Consider the following 23,158-nt stretch of genomic DNA (forward strand, 5'->3'; position numbering starts at 1 on the left):
CCATCGGATAGGTAGTTTCAAAATCTATAAATAAATAAACATACTGGGCGATGGCAAGCAGAATATTACACTCACATATGCATTTTATCTTTAAAATGCATTTAAATAAAACCCTTCACTTTCCTTCCTGGCACAAAACTTGCTGCACTTCGACAAAAGATGAAGAAGGAGTATTTCCAAAATCAATAATAAGTTCCAGGGAAAAGCCAGTTATGAGAAGTCAGCTCAAAGCAGAAGAAAAATGCAATCCTCAACAAATAACAAAATCAAACAAGAGCAACTGTGTCCTTGGCTGGATGGAAACAGAACGCTGCAAGAAGGCCAAGAGGCTTGAACTAGCCTACCTTCTGTGACTGGCCTGAGGCCTTCTCTGAAATAACTCCTTTCCAGCATCCTCGAGGGCCCTTCCACTTGCGGATGTTTGGCAGGGTTGGCTGGTTCAACTCCATGCAAAACTGAAAAGGAACCCCCCAAAAAGAAAAGAAATGGGCATTACTCAGGATCTTTGCTGGGTTTTACAACCAGGCTGAAGGAGGCCACTCTTTACAGAGCTAGGGTCAGGGGTGGGAATGGTTGGGCACCAGCCAAGGGCCTTCCCCAACCTGCTGCCCTCCAGATGTGCTGCACTGCCACTCCCATGCTTGGTCATGCTGGCTGGGATTGATGGAAGTTGATGTCCAACATCTCTGGATTACGCCAAGCTGAGATGGGCTGGTTTAGGAACCAGAAAGTCTTGATGGCCTAACAGGCCACTTCTTCCTAAACTGGGTGGCCAGGGCACATGAGTGTATGTGACATGAGGGAAGCATTATGATGTCACACGAGGGACACATTGAGTTAAACAACTAAAAGGTCTGGTGAGGCTCTGGGTGTGCCCCCTTCTAAGCAGGAGGACACCCAGGGCAAGAACCAGTGGGGACCTGGAGGATGACATCCATGGAGGGTAAGCATGGTAGGAGAGCACATGGTGCAGCCAACTGGCTGAACCTAAGCTGGTCTGTATCTGGTCAGTGTCTGGACGGGAGGCTACCTGGGAACCCTATGTGATCCATTGAGCTCGTGATGGAAGAAAGACGGGCTAGAAATACCCCAATTCAATTAAATTTAAAAACTAAAATTAGGTAGCTATGCTGCATCTGATTGTGGGCACTTTGAAGTGCATGTTGCAAGTTTCAAATAATAAAAATCTGCACCAACTCCGGGCTAAGAAAAAGCTGAATTCTATGACTTATTTATTTATTTATTTATTTAATTAATTAATTTAAAACATTTATATCCCGCCCTATATCATTAAGGTCTCAGAGCAGTGTACAGATAAAAGCATACAGTATAAAACAATAAATATGCACAGTTAAAAACAAATTAAACCACGAACCAAGTTAAAACAATATATAATTTACAAACAGTAAAAACAGTTAAAACAATGTGCCATATTTGCATATATTTGCGTAATTTTGCATTATTCATTCTGCTTTTATTAGTTACTAGCTGTACCCTGCCACGCGTTGCTGTGGCTCAGTCTGGTTAAATTGAAAAGAAAGAAAAGACAAAGCGGATGTTTCTAATATGTTTAATTTCACAATGCTTGTGGATATACAATATTTTTAGTTGTTCCATTGTCTGTGTAGATACAGAGATTGTCTGGTTTGCCGACTCTAGAACACGCAACATATAATTGTCCATGTGAGAAGCAATCTGTGTCTAGATCTAAACCGCACAATTCTAAAGATTGGCCCTGAGCTTTGTTGATGGTGATTGCAAACGCCAATCGAATTGGGAATTGCAATCTCTTAAATTGAAATGGCATATCTGTTGGAATCATAGGAATGCGAGGAATGAGGACATCTTCACCTTTGAAAGGTCCTGTCAAGATTGATCTCCGACTATAACAATTGCCACTTCGTCCATAGTTGGAGCATTGAATCCACGCACATGTTCTCCATCAGGCGTTTTGTCAGCATGAATAACAATCTTGTGTGTATCAGATGGCATCATGTCAATTGCTGTTTTGAACAAATGTACTAAATTGTTTTTTTCGTGAAGTAGCTGTTGCAGTTTTGAAACGATGGAACTTTTTATGCCGGTATAAATTCCGCAGCGTGCATTCAATTCATCATTGCCATCACCAATGAAATACATTTGTAGGAATTTATGTTGACTATCTTGAAACGGAAGGAAGGAGCCGGCTTTATGATAAATTTGTTCTTTGACTTTGAAAGTTGGCATAAATGGAGCTGTTACGATTTCTGCGCCGAACGACATCATTTGGAAGCATGAGTTGTATTTCCTGATGTTAGATAGGAAATGCTTTGATTCTGCAGTATATCCGGCAAGCAAAGTTTGTAATGGCTCTGGTGGTTCTCCAAGCTGAGGGAGTTTAATTTTTCCAGCAGCGCAACACATTCCTTTTGTTTCTCCATTAAACTTAAGAGCCTTGCAATAAGGACACACTTCAGTCATAGTGCCGATGAGAACATGCCGCCTCAAACTATAATCATCAGCTGGGTTGTACCGGAATGCAAGGCGATTGTAATCGTGTGATTGTTTACCACGGAGTCGTGTTTGATGCTGATGTGCTGTTTCTCATTGACGTCTTTCAGCCACTCTCAGCCTGTCGCGTTCATTCTGTTGAGAACAAAGCAGATCTGAAGCTGTAGAACGCGATTGCCGTGCTCGCAACCGTGCATCCTCAAGTCTGGCTGAACGTTGCTTGGCTGGTTCCTTGGCACGTATTTGAGGCATTCTTTTTCTTTTTTTCTCGTTTGCTGATGCCCGTTCTTCCTCAGTCTGATTTGCAATTTCTCGTCGCACTGCTTCTGCTCTGCGAGTACGACGACCTAAGTGTGATCTTCTGCGAGGCATTATTTGGATGAAGTAAAGCAGATTGTTTGGTTTTTATAAAAAGGATGTTTTTACGGTGAGGAGGTTAGTGGAATCTCCTGGCAGTTACCTTTCTTCAGAACGTGTAACTGTCACAGGTGTGACATCTATATTCACTCAGCCAATTGTGAGAGAACATGCAAATAGGAGAGGAGGCAGAGGCAGTGGATTGGCCTACTGTTTGGTTTTTAAAAAAGGATGTTTTTACGGTGAGGAGGTTAGTGGAAACTCCTGGCAGTTACCTTTCTTCAGAACGTGTAACTGTCACAGGTGTGACATCTATATTCACTCACCCAATTGTGAGAGAACATGCAAATAGGAGAGGAGGCAGAGGCAGTGGATGCTGATGTGCTGTTTCTCATTGACGTCTTTCAGCCACTCTCAGCCTGTCGCGTTCATTCTGTTGAGAACAAAGCAGATCTGAAGCTGTAGAACGCGATTGCCGTGCTCGCAACCGTGCATCCTCAAGTCTGGCTGAACGTTGCTTGGCTGGTTCCTTGGCACGTATTTGAGGCATTCTTTTTCTTTTTTTCTCGTTTGCTGATGCCCGTTCTTCCTCAGTCTGATTTGCAATTTCTCGTCGCACTGCTTCTGCTCTGCGACCTAAGTGTGATCTTCTGCGAGGCATTATTTGGATGAAGTAAAGCAGATTGTTTGGTTTTTATAAAAAGGATGTTTTTACGGTGAGGAGGTTAGTGGAATCTCCTGGCAGTTACCTTTCTTCAGAACGTGTAACTGTCACAGGTGTGACATCTATATTCACTCAGCCAATTGTGAGAGAACATGCAAATAGGAGAGGAGGCAGAGGCAGTGGATTGGCCTACTGTTTGGTTTTTAAAAAAGGATGTTTTTACGGTGAGGAGGTTAGTGGAAACTCCTGGCAGTTACCTTTCTTCAGAACGTGTAACTGTCACAGGTGTGACATCTATATTCACTCACCCAATTGTGAGAGAACATGCAAATAGGAGAGGAGGCAGAGGCAGTGGATTGGCCTGCTGTTTGGTTTTAAAAAAAGGATGTTTTTACGGTGAGGAGGTTAGTGGAAACTCCTGGCAGTTACCTTTCTTCAGAACGTGTAACTGTCACAGGTGTGACATCTATATTCACTCAGCCAATTGTGAGAGAGCATGCAAATAGGAGAGGAGGCAGAGGCAGTGGATTGGCCTACTCTTTGGTTTTTTAAAAAGGATGTTTTTACGGTGAGGAGGTTAGTGGAAACTCCTGGCAGTTACCTTTCTTTAGAACGTGTAACTGTCACAGGTGTGACATCTATACTCACTCACCCAATTGTGAGAGAACATGCAAATAGGAGAGGAGTCAGATGCAGTGGCTTGGCCTACTGTTTCATTTTTTTAAAAGGATGTTTTACGGTGAGGAGGTTAGTGGAAACTCCTGGCAGTTACCTTTCTTCAGAACGTGTAACTGTCACAGGTGTGACATCTATATTCACTCAGCCAATTGTGAGAGAGCATGCAAATAGGAGAGGAGGCAGAGGCAGTGGATTGGCCTACTCTTTGGTTTTTTAAAAAGGATGTTTTTACGGTGAGGAGGTTAGTGGAAACTCCTGGCAGTTACCTTTCTTTAGAACGTGTAACTGTCACAGGTGTGACATCTATACTCACTCACCCAATTGTGAGAGAACATGCAAATAGGAGAGGAGTCAGATGCAGTGGCTTGGCCTACTGTTTCATTTTTTTAAAAGGATGTTTTACGGTGAGGAGGTTAGTGGAAACTCCTGGCAGTTACCTTTCTTCAGAACGTGTAACTGTCACAGGTGTGACATCTATATTCACTCAACCAATTGTGAGAGAACATGCAAATAGGAGAGGAGGCAGAGGCAGTGGATTGGCCTACTGGTTGGCGATGTCACAATGACCTATAAGAGCAAATAGGAGAGAACATGCAAATAGGAGAGGAGGCCGAGGCAGCAGATTGGCCTACTGGTTGGCGATGTCACAATGATCAGCAGGACTGGTTTTGAGGAGGCCTATTTCTTCGATTTTAAGACAAACTTTTGTCCCCATATAGAACATAGTTACATAACAACGCTTGCGTATTCGAATGCAACGTTGTGTCAAAATTTCAAAGCAATCGTGAAGAACTTTCGGAGATATAACGTCTGTTTCGAACGAACATTTACATTTTTATTTATATAGATAGGGAGGGGGCAATGAACTGTTCACGGAACTTAAGCCTTGCCCTTTGGCCACTGGAAATCCTACTGAATGCCTCTCCTCTCCCATGCGTCCAGCACTATACTCTCCTCCATAAGGGTTAGAAGCATGCTTCTTTTTAAAATGGAAGACAACATTTTCAGGATGCTGGATTCTACATCCAATGCCCAATTCTGTTTTTCTCTCATGTGTGGAACTGCAGAATACACACCACCCAGGTTGATTCGCACAGAAAACGAGATAAATAGACTATTAATCTCAAAAAGATAAGAGAAGAATGTAAATATAAGGTCACCCAAACAGCATGATCAAACCAAAGTTGTGCATATGGCTAAGGCTCTCTCAACAGAATTAATGGCACGTAAACACACATACACACATACTTAACTCTGGATCACATCCTTTTTTCTTTCTTTTCTTTGCAGAAGGCTTCATATCTTGTCAGTATTACCTTAATTTTGTTATCTGTATTTCATGTATTTTACATTTCCAAACTTTATAATGCAAATGAAAACAATTTAAATGCATTTCAATTGGCCAAATATTTTAAATTAACAAGGAAGTCAGGTGTGTATGTGTGTGTGTGTGTGTGTGTTTAAAGGCTAAGAAATGGATTAAAGGAAAACTAATGGTCGGGTGGAGAGAAGAAAGGCATTCTAGCAAGAGCATCAGTTTTAGGAGACCTTTTAAAGGGCTCAACAAAAGAACTACATTCAAAACACCAGGGAGAAGAAAAAGGCCTCTCCAAAAGCAGCTGTACTGATTTTCAAAGAAGCGGTGCTGCTTTATATCAGGTAGACCATCTGATGGAGGATGCTGAGGCAGCCTCAGCGGTTAGAACAAGCTAAAGAAAGAAGTGTCTATTATCCAAAAGCAAAACGAAAATGAATGCCCTCTTCATATAAAGGGGGAATGGCTAGCCTCCAATTCTGTCATTCTACATTCATGCTGACTTGAATACCACTCAGTCCTTTTAAAGAGATGGCTGTTGGCTTGCAGGTGGCATGTCGATCAGATTAGTCTCAACATGGGATTCTCCATTTGCCAGCCAGTGTTAAAGGGAAAGGACTAGAGAGCCACTGTGGTGTAGTGGTTAGTGTCGGGTCGGGACTTGGAAGAACTGAGTTCTTGTCCCCACTCAGCCCTGAAGCTCACTGGATGACTTTGGGCTAGTCAGTGACTCTCAGCCTAACCCACCTCACAGGGTTGTTGTTGTGAGGATGACACGGAGAGGAGGAGAACCATGTTCCGCCACCTTGGCTTATTTGCAAGAGGAAAAAAAGCGGGATATAAATGCAATAGCAACAACAACTGCAACAACAAAAACATTTCTATTGCTGCTTTTCTGCATGCCTTTCTGGCAGCATAACCAAAACATACTTTATTGAGCCTGGCGACGAGATCAAGGTTTAACTTGGACCAAATGGATCAATGGACGATCATGCACTATGTGCTTTGCCGAACAAAAAATGTCACGTTCCTGCTCCAAGGAAGGTCAGATTTGATATCTCTTCCGATTAAGATTAGTTAATGCTACTGTTAAGGGCTCCAAACCCATGCACCCTGGCCCTTCTATAGCAGCTATCCCCATCCTGGTGCCCTCCCAGCTGGCTGGGGAATGCTGGGAGTTGTAGTCCAAAGTTTGGAGGGCACCAGGTTGGGGAAGGCTGCGCTATGGGATATATACTGCCATGCCATGAACTCTGTGTCGCCTACAGCAGGGGTGGGCAATTTGGGGAGATCCAGGGCCAATTTCCATCCATCAGAACGCCCCGTGGACTGCACTTCTGGCATCTCACATGTGGCGGCAACAAGAAACAAAGTCGGTTTGCTTCCATAATTTGGTGGCAAACTGCTACCACAACTGAAAAAGGACAAATTTAGCTTGCTTCAAGCTGAATATATCCTTTTTAAGTGGCTGTTTTTGTTGTTGATGATGACACTGCCACACCACAGAATTTCCAGGCCTCAGTTAGCCACACTGGAGCATGGAAGGGTTGGGGGAGCATGTTGTCCACCCCTAACCTACCTGTTCTTTCTTTTCTTTTCTTTGAGAAGCTATCTGTGAAAGGACACCCAACCTCAATTTGGTCCAGTGTTATCCCTCTAATTTTAAATATTTATAGTTTGAGATTAAGGAGCTCTGTTTTAAACTGGAACAACACTTATCTTTATAGCGCAGGTGCCCATAACAGAATACCAACCGAGAAGCATTTGACAGCGATATTTTGTTTTTTAAAGTCATCTATCACTACTATGCAGAGCACCTGCAGTGTACTCTGCCAAAAATCTTGATTTGAACAACAGGCTGGTGTTCCTTAATTTAATTTTTTTTTTAAGAATTTTGAAAAAGGAGATTGATGTGCTCAAATAAAAGGAACAGAACAAAAGCTAGCTTGATTGCTCTAGAAGAGAACACATCTATGTTTGTTGTGCAGCATCAAATAGAACCGACAACTCTGCTGCCTTAGGTAAAGCGCATTTCTTAACAGCAAAGGCCTTGCTTCTTCAAAACCTCTCTTAGGGAACTTGCATAGGACATTCTTCTTGTCAAGACCATTGGCAGCTGTACCTGAATCCAGGCCTGCAGTAACTATTCTTTGGCCGTTTCTACACCTGCCTTCGTCCCGGGATCATCCTGCGATCATCCCTGTGCATCCAAATGACACACAGGGCATCCTGGGAGCAGGCAGGGACAATCCCTCCATTTTCCTGGGATAATCCTTAGGTGAAGGAAGGGCCTTTGTCCAGAAGAACTGTCACTGTGTGGTGGAACACATACTTTGGGGCTGTTCGCACATCACGCAAACCCACATTCAGTGGTTGAATGTGGTTTGTTTTGAACCCTGGGTTGTTTGTTGAACCGTGGGGTTAGTATGTTGTCTGAACGCAGCCAGGGTGGCTTATTAACCATGTCATGTGGCTTATTTTCTCGAGCAAACCACCTTGAGAACCCATGCTTTGTTGTTGGGTTGTCCAGGGTGGTTAGCAAGCCTCTGTGAAGGTTAGCTGACAGCAAACTCTCCTCCCAGTTTAAATGTATTGCTTCTTGGGTTTCCTCATACTCAGAAGTCAGAGTGGAAAAAGAGAGCAGTGGTAGACTTCAAGAAAGGTGGAGCGTGGAAATCAGCCCACTTTACAGAGTTGTTTTACATAGGATGACCATGTGGAAAGGAGGACAGGGCTCCTGTATCGTTAACAGTTGCATAGAAAAGGGAATTTCAGCAGGTGTCATTTGTATATATGGAGAACCTGGTGAAACTCCCTCTTCATCACAACAGTTAAAGCTGCAGGAGCTATACTAGTGACCAGATTTAAAACAGGGCAGGGCTCCTCCAGCTTTAACTGTTGCAATGAAGAGGGAATTTCACCAGGTGCTGCACACATATAAATAACAGCTGTTGATATTCCATATGGTCACCCTATTTTACACCCTTGGGATTCCTCCAAGCCTGATGAGACCACCCTCCTGTGCAGGGATGTTGCCGTTTGGCTACATAAGGTTCGGCACTCACAGCCTGAACATCAGAAAACATTGTGAGCTACCGTTGCACAAACGCGTAGAGATTGCAATCTTTTCTCTTGAAACCGCACAACAAATAGCTCTCCCCAAACGGGATTCTCAGGTTTGTAATGCTGTGGTGTAATAGCGGTCAATATGACCCAACCTTACTGTTTATTTGCTGGCAGAAGTCTTAGGTTCAAGCATGGGAGATTTATATGGCCATTTGCCACGATGCAATTTCCTCAGGGCAACTTGGTTTAATTAATTTCAATTCGCTTCAACTTCGATAAACCAGCAAATTGCACGAACCAAAGACAATGTGTACTAATTCAGTTAGTTTTGGCTGGGTGGCTTAACAATTAATCTTGGCTAGACGAAACAAGTGCGCTAAGTGAATTAGACAAGACTGGAGCTGATGTGAACATTTGCAGTGTTGCAAATGTTGAAGTTTTATCATTTGCTGCAAGGTTTAAAAAAAAAGAAATTAAGAATGAGAAAGAACAACAATTGATTCGTGTATAGAATGACAGATTATTCTCCTCGACCAGTCTTCCCCAACCTGGTATCCTCCAGATGTTTTGGGCTACAACTCCCATCTTTCTTGACAATTGGCCAGGCCAGCTGGAAATGATAGGAATTGCAGACTAAACATATGGAGGGCACCAGATTGGGAAAAACAGGCCTAGGTCTTTCTGATATTCATCTCCAGTGGGAAAACTCCCTGTCCTCTCTTTCTCAAATACTTAGCAATCCTGGAGCTAATGCCAGTTAACTGCTGAAGGACCAGTTAGGAGTTCAACTCTTCAGAAGCTCAGCTGAACTCTGGATAAGAATGGCAATGACGCTTTGGCATGGGCTGGCTCTTCCCAGTAAAATGAGAAGGGGCAGGATTAAGTGCATATAGGCAACCATTTTACCACACGGCTCCACCTGATGTGTGACAAAATCTACCTCACCACTCCGCAGGAAGCTACAGACACCCACATTAAGGCTGCAATCCTGTGCATACTTGCCTGTGAGTAAGCCCCATTGAACAGAGCGGAATTTCCTTCTGAGTAAACCTTTATAGGATTGTACTGTAATGGAGCACACCCCACGGTAGATTGATCCTCTGTGTGGGCTCTATATTACAGGGCATTGTCGCTCCAAAATGACAGCCCAGATAGATGCGGCAGCCAGGAGTGCCTACTATCAGCTTTGGCTGTTATGCCAGCTGCGCCCTCTCCTAGAGTTGAAAGACCTAAAGACGTTAGTGCATGCTCTGGTAACTTCGAGGCTCGACTTCTGCAATGTGATGTACATAGGGTTACCTTTGTGCCTAGTCCGGAAACTTCAACTAGTTCAAAATATGGCAGCCAGGTTGGTCACCAATACATCTTGGGGTGAGCATATTACCCAAACATTAAAATCACTCCACTGGCTGCCAATTAGTTTCCAGGCGAAGTACAAAGTGTTGGTCATTACCTTTAAAGCCCCAAATGGTTTGGGTCCAGGTTACCTGTGGGATTGCCTTCTCCCATACAATCCACCCCACACACTCAGGTCCTCTGGGGAGAACTTACTTCATTTAGCCAAAACTAGGCTGACAACTGTTACCCAGAGGACCTTTCGTTCTGTCGCCCCCAGACTGTGGAGTGGCCTTCCAGAGGAGATTCGTCAACTTAACTCTCTCTCTGATTTAAGACAGCTTTAAAGGCTAGCCTTTTCCAACAGGCCTACCCAGATGAATTTGAAACCTAAGGATTTTTAAAGATGTGTTGATTGTTATTTTGTATTGGTTTTATATTCTCTTTTAATTAATTTTATGTATTTGATTTATATTGTATTGATGTTGTTCCCCACCTCAATCCAAAGGGAAAGGTGGGTTGTTGTTGTTGTTGTTATTATTGTTGTTGTTGTTGTTGTTATTATTATTATTATTATTGAATTCATCCACATCAGTGCTGGTGTTAAGGGGAACTGCCAAATCAAGACTGGGATTCGGAACCGAATTGGTCAGAGGCGAATTGGGCTGTTTTCTGAATCTCCAAGTCTTGTGATCGAGGAACACCCGCACAACAACTCTGTAAGGTAGATCGGTGTTATTGTTATCCTATTATTGCAGATGGAAAGCTGAGATTGACTCTTGTCAAAAGTTACTCTAGCGAGTACATTCAGTGAGGCAAGTCTTGAATCCGTTCCTTCCCAGCTCACTTTCTTAACCTCTATCCTAAACCAGCTATCCGACCAGCTACACAGCAACAAAAGAGTCTGAACTCAAGTTTCTCCTATTTAAAGGTTATGAGATGTTAAGTTGTAAAAGGTCCAGCCTAAAAGCGCAGCTAAAAGCGTCATGCAATCCCCAGGTTAGCTTTAGGAAATACAGATGAAACTGCACTGCAAAAGGAAGGCAGCAAGCTAAACTGTCCAGAGTGCTCAGCATGGAGGAGTTGAGAGATCCAGGTTCAATAACCTGCTTAGCTCTTCTATGAATCTACAGAGTAGGTGAAGATCTGTAGCCACGCAGATAGTCACATGTCACAGAGGTTAAATTCCCTGCTAAAGATTGCTTTTAAGCCTTTCTTTTAGAGTTGACAGGTTGCATCCTACCCTTAGGTAGAAACATTTGTAAAAAAATAGCTGTAAGAAACTCAGTTTAATGTGGCACCAGTTCCCCTGTCTCTCTTTGCCTAATGCATTTGAACATGCCTAGCATATACAATGAGCGTCTTTACATTAAGGGGAAATTGTGTAGCTTACCCGGAGAGTTTGTGCTTCTTGATTTTGGGCGCAACTGTTATGGGCTGCATTATACGGGTGGAGAGGGGCCACCATGTGCCTTGAATTGAATACTTCCCTTCCATTCACTTCAATTGAGACAGCGCCATCTAGTGGTGGATGAGCCCAGCTTTTTTAGGTTATCACTTTAAAAGTGGTTCTTTTCATGGAGGAATTTGCAACGGGAGACATCCTGGTCGTTCATGTCATCATGTAATTGACCCGCAAACTTCCGTGAGTGGCTGGTCATGAGCAGGCTATAAATCACTCATTTAGAGAAGCACACATTGCACACAGCATGGTACGTATTCAGAAAGGTACATAGTTAAAAAACAACATCCTTCACAGAATTGCTCCCATCTTTGCACTCAAGCCAACTGAAAGCAGGAGCTTTATTTGTGAGAGTGCATAAACTCTCTCTTCTGCTTAACAGTCATCTCATGAACAGTCTGATTTGCTGCGAAAGTGATTTAGAACTAACAAAGATAACAATGGGTTTAATCATGATGAAACACTGATCTGGCTGAAATGTACTCTAAAGCCAACGGGAGGCAGGGAGAAAAAGCCACTGCAAATGTAGTTACACTCTACAGTTCGAGTCTGCCCAGTTCAATGCCAGAAGCGGGATATTATATTGGAGTACAGGAAGAGAGATTATATTGGAGTGGGGAAACAACAAAGTGAGTAAACCTTAAATTTGTTTTCCCATTAGCAATACTATTTTGCAAGGTGAAGCACAAACAAAAAAGCAGGGTGATACAAAGTGCAGCCTTTTCAAAGTCTTGTAAAATGCATGCACACCAGTTTATATTTATATACGTTTATACATCCCTCTCCTTTAGTAGCGAACTCAGGTGGTGAGTGCCATCAGAAATGGAGCCAAAATGGTGCCACTGAGAATTAAAAGGGAGGAATCAGCAAGCTTAAAGGAAACCCCGCCCCCCAGGTTTGCAGAAGTACAAAGAAATCTTTTAAACAGTACACAAGGGGGCCAACCCATCCCCAAAGTAGTCAACCAAGGATTGAGAATACTTAATAGCAGTAGAATTTTGAGTGTCAGCTGGAAAAGACAAACTGGAAACTGGTGATGGAATGGAATAACCAGCTGACTGGAATCCTGAATAGGAGTACTTCTACCAGAACATGAGTATGTATGTATTGTAACATGGCATTTATATCTCACCGTTTTTCCTCCAAGGAACCCAAGGCGGTGTACATAATCCTCCCTTCCATGAGTACACCGCAACAATCTGTTGCATGCCCTCCTTCTATGGCATAATGCACTACTAAACAAACCAGAAAAGCTTTAAGAAAATGTAGTTTTCGCACTGCTCCATCTAAAGGGGACAGCAGCAAATTAGAAGATTTCTATAACTGAGTTACTTTAGACATGCTCTAGGCCAAGCACTCCCATACCCCCCTTGGGATTTTTGACTCTCCACCCCCCTGCCCCATTTGAGCAGATACACCATCTCAGTCATACCGCACGCTGCTTTGAAACTCATCTCAGTTTCCAAAGGGGCTTGCCATGCAGCCTGGGCAAAACGCGAGTCTGACCATCCCACGGGCATGCAGAACTAGTTGCATGATTCTCTGGATCATGGCCTATTAAAAAGGCAGAGGTATGACAGGGGATAATCTAGTGCAGCCTTCCCCAGCCTGGTGTCCTCCAAATGTCTTGGACTGCAACTCCCATCAGCCCCAGCCAGTTTGACGACTGGGAATGATGGGAGTTGTAGCCCAACCCATCTGGAGGACTCCAGGGCCAGATCTACACTAAGCAGGGTATGACACTTTGAAAACGTTTTGAAAACTGTATAGGGAGCGTGACCTGGTCCCCAATGGTTGTCACCATTTTAAAGCAGTAGTGTAGATCCTACCCAGGCTGGGGAAGGCTGATCTAGCAGCTAACAAGAATGGCCTGGAGAATGCCAACAGGAAAAATTCCTGAAGGCTATTAGTTTTGGCATACTGCTGCTGCTGCCACAGGAAGAAGACAGCCCATTTCAAGTTGGGAACCAATTTTTCTTCCTCTAATATTATGTAATATGAAGTGGGTGGCGTGGAGAATCTCTTGCTTGCACAGCGTTGGACACAGTAAGTAGGGAATCCTAGTGTTAATAGAAGGGCTGTGCTTGAATAATAGGTTTGTGCCGCTCAATAAACAGGTCAAAATACCTTCTCTAGTGCATCTCGGTCCACCAGCTCCTGCACAGCCAAAAGCTTGATGCTATAAGGAAGAGAAAGAAAGAGAGAGAGAAAACACAGAAAATGTCATTTAAAAATCACACAAGACTGCTCCTGGATATGTGAGAATTTGCTGTAGCTACTTAGCTAACCAATTACACAGCTGCAGTCCCTCTGCCATCAGTATGTCTACATCTGTACAAGCAAGCATGAAGGTTGCCATCTCTCTTTGCTCTGTCTTGCAAAGGAATGATGCACAAGAAATTTACATTACTTTGCTAGACACCAAAGGCATTGCCTGCTCTGTTTAAATCAGACATGGTTCCTGTAAGTTGATCCTTGGCTGGAAAGGTCAACCGTACTGTCACCCCAAAATTCAGTATGCAAGAGCCAATAGCCCGAGGGGTATATTATTTTATTTACAGCCCTTCCCCAACCTGGGTGCCCTCCAGATTGCAACTCACATCATCCTCAAACAGCATAATCAATGGCCATGCTGGATCTTGGTGGACGGAGGCTAAATCTGGAAGGCTGCTTTACTACATCTGAAAGAGAACTCCTGGAATAGTAAGTTTAGAAGGACTGCCTTGCTAGATCAGGCCAAGGAGCCATGAAGGTCAACCATGGCCAATCAGATGCTTTTGAGAAGCCCACAGGCAAGACATGCAGGTAATACACGACCCTTGTTATTAACCTAATCATCAGGTATTGGAGGTGGACTGCTTCTGAACAGAGATCCTCTATGTCACAGCTAATCAAAACTAATACATCCATCTTCTATAAATTTGATCCTTTAAAAATAAATAAAGGTACTTATGCTACCGGTCAGATGTGTTGTGGTAATGATCCACAGAAATCTTCCCATCAGCCAATAGACACTAATGGACAGAACATAAGAAGAGCCATGCCGGATCAGACCAAGGGTCCATCTAGTCCAGCACTCTTTCAAACAGTGGCCAACCAGCCATCGGCCAGGGATGAACAAGCAGGACATGAGTGCAACAGCACCCTCACACCCATGCTCCTCAACAACTAGTGTATACAGGCTTATTACCTCTGATTCTGGAGGTTGCACTTAGCCATCAGGAATAATAATAATAATAATAATAATAATAATAATAATAATAATAATAATAATAATAATTTCTTACCCTCCTCTCCCCTTGGATTGAGGCAGGGAACAACATTAGTACAGGAATCAACACATTTTAAAAATTCTTGATTTTACATTAATCTGGGTAGGCCTGCCGGAAAAGGCTAGTCTTCAAAGTTGCCTTAAAATCACAGAGAGAGTTAATATTACAAATCTCCTCCGGCAGGCCATTCCATAATCCCGGGGTGATAGAAGAAAAAGTCCTCTGGGAAACTGATGTCGGCCTAGTCTTGGCTGAATGAAGTAAATTCTCCCCAGAGGACCTGAGTGTGCGGGGCGGACTGTATGGGAGAAGGCAATCCCACAGGTAACCTGGACCCAAACCATTTAAGGCTTTAAAGGTAATGACCAACACTTTGTACTTTGCCCGGAAACTAATTGGCAGCCAGTGGAGTGATTTTAATGTTGGGGTAATATGCTCACTCCTAGATATACTGGTGATCAACCTGGCTGCCATATTTTGAACTAGTTGAAGTTTCCGAACTAGGTACAATGGTAGCCCTATGTACAGCACATTGCAGAAGTCAAGCCTTGAGGTTACCAGCGCGTGCACAACTGTCTTTAGGTCTTCTGACTCTAAGAAGGGGCGTAGCTGGCGTATCAGCCAAAGCTGATAGTAGGCACTCCTGGCCGTCGTGTTTATCTGGGCTGTCATTTGGAGCGATGGATCCAGGAGCACCTCCAAACTGTGAACACAGTCTTTCAGGGGGAGTGTAGCCCCATCCAGAACTGGTTGACACACCTCCAAACCTAGGTCAGACAGCAAACACCTCTGTTTTGTCTGGATTCAGCTTCAGTTTGTTTTTCCTCATCCAGCCCATTACCGCCTCCAAGCAGTCATTCAGAGGAGACACACTATCCTTAGCTGATGCTGTTATTGAAGGCATAGAGAAATATATTTGGGTGTTATCAGCATACTGATAGCACCCTACCCCATGCCTCTGGATGATCTCTCCCAGCGGTTTCATGTAGATGTTAAACAGCATTGGAGATAGGATGGCACCTTGTGGAATGCCATACAACAGCTCCTTTTTTGAGGAGCAACTATCCCCAAGCATCACCATCTGGAATCTACCTGAGAGGTAGGACCGGAACCACTGAAGCACAGCACCCCTGATTCCCAAACCCCTCAGGCGATCCAGAAGGATACCATGGTCGATGGTATCGAAAGCTGCTGAAAGGTCCAAAAGTACCAGCAGGGACACCCTCCTCCCGTCAATACTCATGTGAAGATCATCCACTAAGGCGACCATAGCTGTCTCAACTCCGTATCCTGCCCTAAAGCCGGTTTGAAATGGGTCAAGAAAATCTGTATCATCCAAAACTATTAGTAGCTGTTGACAGCCTTCTCCTCCAGGAATTTATCCAATCCCCCTTTAAAACCACCCAAATTGCTGGCCATCACCACATCTTGTGGTACTGAATTCCACTTATATCTATTTTATCTATTTTTCATTACTCTAATAGGCTGCTCTGTAGAATCAAAGAAATCCAGCTCCCGGGACATCTACCTTGCTGCCCGTAATAACTAAGTCCATTTTGTTCACATTTTATGATAATGTGCACTGACGGATATAGCCCCATGTCCCAAAATGCGGTAGAAAGAAAGGGAAGGGACAGAAATAAGACTGTCTGCCTATCTGCTGTTAACTTTAGCCAGGTTCCTATGCTGACTAATGCAACGCATGAGGTTCCTAAGGAAGCATAATCACCAAGCGAGGATTTATAGCACTGCATAGCGAAGGAGAGATCGATTTATCTAAATGGTAGATGGCAGCCTGGCACCAGGTCCTGGTGTAGGACGCAGAACTGATTGGACATCCTCGGTGGGTTTTACAGGACTTGCAGTGCGAATGATCTAAAAATAGGAAGTAGTTATTGCTGGTTGTCTAATATGTTACATTCCAAGGTCTTAAAAGGTTATCTTTTTTTAAAAAAAAGAAAATGTGTGCAATTGTATACCCAGCCACAGAGAAGGATTGTCCACAAAACAGGCAAAGTAAAGAGGCCAGGACTCAAAATCCAAAGTGAGTTTTGAACTGGCAGCCTAAGGAATGTCAGGCAGAAATTCTGCCTCTGTTCCCAATTTTGGCCAAAGGGGCATGCTCAGAGAGACCAGCAAGGAAGCCTCAGCTTTATACGAAGAGGCCATCCCAGAGCAGGTCAGCTACTAGATCCTGACACCCATAATGGTTTCTCGGCCCAGAGCACCCACTGCTACCTTGCACTGCTGCTGCCTCACTCCCGAAATGCACCATGATAGTAAGTTCCAGAAAAGGAGGATCCACTCACACTTTTCTTGCCAGCTTTCTTCATCCCATGAAGATGCCCTGAATGTACCATGGAATCCCCCATGACCCTGAACTTTCCCCAGCTCAATCTACTTGTTTGTTTCATGCTGGTGCAATCAAACGATTCCAGAACTTTGACACAGGAAAATCCCTAAATCAAGGACACCTGATCAGCCTTCTCTGCGTATAGCAGTCACAAAACAAAGACCTTGGCTGAAAGCAATTGCTTGTGTCCTGGCTTGGGGCGGGGATGGTGGGCGGGAGGGAGTATGCAAAAACATCCAAGAACATGGGAGCAATCAGAGACAAGGGACAGAAATATGAGGATCCCTTGGGAAGCGTCACAGAGATTTGAAATGACCACAGATCTGCACCCTGATTTGTATTAAAATTTGCATTATGATTTGGCAGCATGATAGAAGCCAGCCTTCCTCAACCTGGTGCCCCCCCAGATGTGTTGGACTACAAATCCCATCAACCCCAGCCAGCATGCTCATGGGTTGTACTGACTGAGTATGATGGGAGTGGTAGTTCAACACGTCTGGAGGACGCCATGTTGGTGGAAGGCTGATACAGACAACCAGTTATCAAGTACACAATCATCAGTTAGTAGTTCTTCACCTAATATCCATATCCATCAACTGTCAATCAGCCAGCAGGAGAGGTAGGCATAGAATCATAGAATAGTAGAGTTGGAAGGGGCCTATAAGGCCATCAAGTCCAACCCCCTGCTCAATGCAAGAATCCACCTTAAAGCATCCCTGACAGATGGTTGTCCAGCTGCCTCTTGAATGCCTCTAGTGTGGGAGAGCCCACAACCTCCCTAGGTAACTGGTTCCATTGTCGTACTGCTCTAACAATCAGGAAGTTTGTTCCTGATGTCCAGCTGGAATCTGGCTTTCTGTAACTTGAGCCCATTATTCCGTGTCCTGCATTCTGGAATGATCAAGAAGAGATCCTGGCCCTCCTCTATGTGACAACCTTTCAAGTATCAATCTTCTCTTATCCAGGCTAAACATGCCCCGTTCTTTCAGTCTCTCCTTGCAGGGCTTTGTTTCCAGACCCCTGATCATCCTTGTTGCCCTCCTTTGAACACGCTCCAGCTTGTCTGCATCCTTCTTGAAGTGTGATGCCCAGAACTGAATGAAATACTCAAGATGAGGCCTAACCAGGCATAGCAGACCCCAGTCTTGTGTTGATCAATCAACATATTCATAGAATTGGATGGAGAGATAGAGGAGATCAGGCGTTCTTGCTCTTTCTCACCTAGCAATTGCTTGCAATTCCTCTGTAATCCTGGCCTGAGCATTTGGGGAGGCGGGGAATGGCTCATGAAGAGCACCTGCACACCAAACTGTACTACTATGCCACTAGGAACCAGGATTAGGAAGGTGTGCTTCTACCCTGTCATTACTCCACTCACCAGCATGAATTACCTTCTCCTTCCCTTTGATCATTTGTCGTAACCATGTCTTAGCATCCAGCAAAGGGACAGGGAAAAAGCGTATATTCCTGAGGCTGGCTCTTGATTTGTAAAACATGGTTTTCGGAGCGCCAGCATGACATCCGCACAGGGCCTTAATCTATTTATAGTCCATTCTTCCATATAAACAAAGTTTTACATTTGTATTTAATCCAACACATATTTGTTTGCTCTCACATTAACTATGGGCATCGATCCTACCTCACTGAGGTTAAAATAGTTTTGCAGTTATGGAAAATCCACAGGACCACTGAAAAAATAAAACAAAAACATCCTTCAGGATATGCCGCAGGATCCATCCGTTTTTCAAAGTATTCACAAGACAGAATTGACCAGGAAGCGCAGTTTGCATCTGTCTCTTTTTGCAGAGACATTTAAATTGGGTTTGGATGAATCATTTAACTGATTTTTTTTAAAAAAATCCTATCCAAAAGGAGAAGACCAACATTGCAGATCTGAAGATCATAAAAGCAATTCTTGGCTTACAATTTTGAAAACACAGACCATGATTATTTTGCAAATAAATAAATCTTGTTTGTTCTAATTTCTCTCAAGGCTTGTTGACATTTCCGAAATATCTTTTCCTCCATCTGATTCTACCTACCTAACCAAGTTGTTTTCACCACTGATTTGAGGAGGGGTGGGAGAGGATGTGCAAATTTGAAGAAATGGCCAATGACTTCCCGCTGTTTCCTGACATCAAGCACAGCTAAAAATAAAATTAAGGGGCGGTGGGAGGAACCTGGGAATAGCAGAGGATTGTTTCTCTTATGTGTTTATCATCCGAGGAGCTTAGCTTTGCGTCCTTGCCAAACAGCTCTAAACCCTGGAAGCAATCAAATGTAATTTAAGGTTGTCTGATTCCTGGGTTTATCCGAGTGCCTTAGCTAAATCCCATTCAGCTCTTTCAGTGAGAAACGTACATCTCCATTAATTTGCAACAGCTTCGTGCTCCCTAGCTGATCGTTTTGACCCACTTGCCCATTACGGACTTTCAATGACGGTTTTTCCAGGATGCGGCTACCGGGCCATGCTTTGCATTGGAAGTGCAAGACAGTAGGACGCACATGTGCCAGATGGCCTGCAGTGAAGTTACCTTCATGTAGGAGAGAGCGTGAAACTGTTTGCTTCTCATCTCATGAGATGACAACAGATGTGCAGCTGTTGACCTGTGTACACACACACACACACACACACACACAGTGTGCCAAGCACAGCTTCCAAGCATGCTTACATGGAGTGAAATGCAGGCCCCTGTGTCTTAATTGCTTTATGTCAGGCGGATGTTAAACAGGGGAAGTATTTTCCTAGCAGCGAGAGAAAAGAATGGGGAAAACTGCTCAATTTCTTTTCTTTCTTTTTTTTTTAACCTGTAGATAAAGACACAGGATCAGGGACAGAAAAAGCTGGCAACCCCAATCACGCAGTAAACTAGGCTGGAAGAATGTGCCTTTCCCCTCAAGGGTGGGTTTCACGGCTGAGCAGAGATCAGAATGTGGTTTTCCGGCAGCCAAGCTCAACGCTGCTTCCTCTGCGTCATTTCGGACCAGGCCAGACACAACTTCCTCAAATCATCTGAATCCCTTTAGTCACTTATGATGATGAAGCACTTCAAAACATCTAGGGCCAGGCCTACATGTTATGCTCAGCATGTGGGAGTCATGTGAGCTACTTTTTGTGTGGCTCATCCCATGTAGAGCAGCTTGCTACAAACACTGCCTCTGGTCAGGGCCTGCTTCAGATTTGATGGGGCCCTGATCAAAGGGTCCTCTGGTGGTCCCCCTCCACCACTGGTGTGGCCTGATCAGCTTACCTGGCAAAGGGCAGCAGCGATTTGAAAGACACTGGATGGTTAGGTCTAGCCAACATTTTAATGTGCCCCAATGCCCCTAATGTAGCATCATTCTGGATCACTGCAGAAATTAAAATTGCAGCTAGACCAGCAGTGGGGAAACCTTAGGCCTGGGGGCAAAGACGGCTCTCTTGAGTCCCAATCCAATCCTCCAAGGGTCCTGAGATGGCCAAACATGTTTCCCCTGGGCCCACCCACTTTCCCAAAACACTGATTTGGGGTGGTTTCCTGGCTTTTGTACACTCTCCCCCCCCCCCCAATTCTAAAATGCTGAAACGCATCTCCTCAGGGTTAATTACTGGCAATAGGAACATTAAGCTTAAATATACTGGTATCTGGGATATAATTTGCCCTGTCCCCGTTTGCCTTCAGCCCTGCCCACCTTTAGAATGTGGCCCTGGAGACAGGGATGGTATCAAGGGTAGGCACAGTCAGGTCCTTACCCAGAACCCACCCTCAAGCAGGGCCCCACTGACAAGAGTCCCCTAGACTTGCTCCACTCCATCATGGCCTGTTTGTTTGCCTCTCAATAGAGATTGTGAGGAGAGCAGTAGATGCTGCGGCCTACTTGCTCCCTGGCTGTCACGCAAGTTAGTGGTAGCCATGCTGAGAAAGAGCAGGAGGGGCAATCACAGCTACTGGCAATGATGGTGAGAAGGAAGACTCAATGAGGGAAAGGGGCCCATGAGGTGTCTTTCCCAAAGGCCTTCAAGGCCCTGGAACCAGTATTGCCCTCAGAGCTTCTCTGAAATGGAATTTGGCCTTTGGACTGAAAGAGGAGCTATAGCTCAGTGAGACAGAGCATGTGCTTGGCATGTAGAAGGTCCCAGGTTCAATCCCTGGCTTCTCCAGGTAGGGCGAGGAAAGAATCCTGCCTCAAACCCTGGAGAGCCATTGCTGCCAGTCAGTGTCAACAATACTGGGCTAGATGAACCAAGGGTCTGACTCAGTATAAATCAGCTTCCTATGTTCCTAGACTCAGCTGCCTGACTACTCAGAGATCTCAGTCAGGGTCCATCCCCCCATTGGGGAGCTAGAACAGCAGTAGGTCCCACTGGGGTGCTAGGCCCCTGGCCCAAGAATGCCGGTTGCTGGCACTATTCCTGCATCCAATGCTGCGCCAAACCTGTGGCCAGGTCTTTCGCTGGCCCAACTGTATGAAAAATGGCCAGAAAGATGATCAGAGAATGGTTGAAAGGTGTCTGAAACAAAGTAGGTTTGGGTCTTGCCAGCCTAGGTATGGGGGATCATCTGAATACCCTGCATGGCTTCTTGAAGAAAGTGCAAGATAAAAATATAAGCAACGGTATAAACAAAGTAAGAAAACCAGCAGGCCGCTAGCCAGCAGGAAATCAGAACCAAAGTGGCCGAAAACATCATTAGAAAGAGCAATTGGAAACCCATGCCAAACCATTTCTCTCTCGTAATTTTTACAGGCAGGGACTTTTAAAGCAGCATTTGGAACCACACATGCCAATTATTATTATTTTTAATGAGGCCACATGTTCCTTAGATAGAACTCTCTAATTTCACAAGCATCTGATTAGTTTCATGCGGGAAGCTGCATGACTGTTAAAAGCCACAGTGGGGGAAATTAAGCTTATGACCATTCTCAATGCCCTATTAAATTTTTTATAAACCACAAAGTAAACAAGACAATTTCCCCATTAGGATGCAGCTCTCCCCTACTCCCCACCTCACCTAATGAGGAGTTTAACGGTGCTATGTGAAATTTTAAGCCTCAGGTTTGTCAGCAGCAGCAGCCTTGCATAGATATTGCTCTGTGTACTACATGCTAATATTACTTCTTTTAAAAAATGTATGTCAAGTGCTTTTGGTTTAAACATTCATGGATGGCTCAGATTCTAGGTCATTTTAATCCAGAGTATCATTAAATTCCACACATACCTAAGTTTGCAAGGAGGAAAAACAGGCTGAATCAACATAACCTAAGCCCTAAGGGAGCATGTAGATGTATATTGCCCTTTTCTTGCAGGGCTACACAAAGAAAGTCCTGCTAATATATAATACAGTTGACTCCAATTAATGTTATAAGGAAAGTGCAAGAATAAACTGCTTTCTATTCCCCACAACAACAACAACACTCAAGGGTTTGGGTAGAATCCTGCAAACTTCTCTCTGGGGTAAATTAGATTACAACATTCAGGAAAAAAATGCATCTTTTGTTTAGCAGCTATATATTAAAGCCAGAGGCTTAGGGCAAAATAGTTTGTTAGCATTTATGTAACAGTTTTGGAAAGCTCAATGCATGGCACAAGAGACAGGGCCTTTTCTGGGGTAGCCCCATCCTTGTGAAATGCCCTGTCACGGGCTGCGTGTGAGGTTCCTTCCCTGAATATTTTTAGATTGGTCATAAAGACCTGGATGTTCCAGTCTGCTTTTAAATGAATGGATGCCCATATTTATTATATAAATTAGGAGTTCTTCCTGTCCTTTTTGTTTAACTTTTTTTCGCTGTTTTAGTTAATTGTATTTTATAGTTTATTGTTTTAATAGTTTACCATGTAAAGCACCTTGAAGAGGCTTTACATGGTGCATAAACATACTTTCAATAAATGAAGTCCTTCATCTCAGCAATCCTTTTAAAGGGGGTGGGGAGCAACTTGTGGTGCGGTACATGTTCTTGGACTGATGGCTGATGGGAATTGAAGTCCAATGATATCTAGAGGACCACACGTAGTGGAGGCTGGTGGCTCCAATGTCAGTGGGGGCATTCCAGGTTTCAGTCAGAACCGGTCAGAACTCTAAAGGAGATATGCATAGAGTTCTGGCCAGTTCTGACTGAAAGCCAGCATGCATTCACTGCCCCACTGACATCAGAGCCACCAGCCTCCACTGGCCACATGCTGCTCAGC

General features: G+C 44.1%; 1 protein-coding gene across 1 annotated transcript in view; it reads right to left on the reverse strand.

Annotated features, from left to right (window-relative positions):
* The window catches only part of EEPD1 (endonuclease/exonuclease/phosphatase family domain containing 1), a 67,412-nt gene that overhangs the window by 16,867 nt on the left and 27,387 nt on the right, over positions 1 to 23,158 (reverse strand). Inside the window, exons 2-3 of the mRNA XM_063129661.1 lie at positions 13,495 to 13,546; positions 345 to 455 (exon numbers count right to left, since the gene is read on the reverse strand). Coding sequence (XP_062985731.1) covers positions 345 to 455; positions 13,495 to 13,546 — 163 coding nt within the window. The remainder of the gene's footprint in view (positions 1 to 344; positions 456 to 13,494; positions 13,547 to 23,158) is intronic.

The sequence above is a fragment of the Elgaria multicarinata genome, chromosome 1, assembly GCF_023053635.1.
Source record: "Elgaria multicarinata webbii isolate HBS135686 ecotype San Diego chromosome 1, rElgMul1.1.pri, whole genome shotgun sequence".
NCBI classification, from domain to species: Eukaryota; Metazoa; Chordata; class Lepidosauria; order Squamata; family Anguidae; genus Elgaria; species Elgaria multicarinata.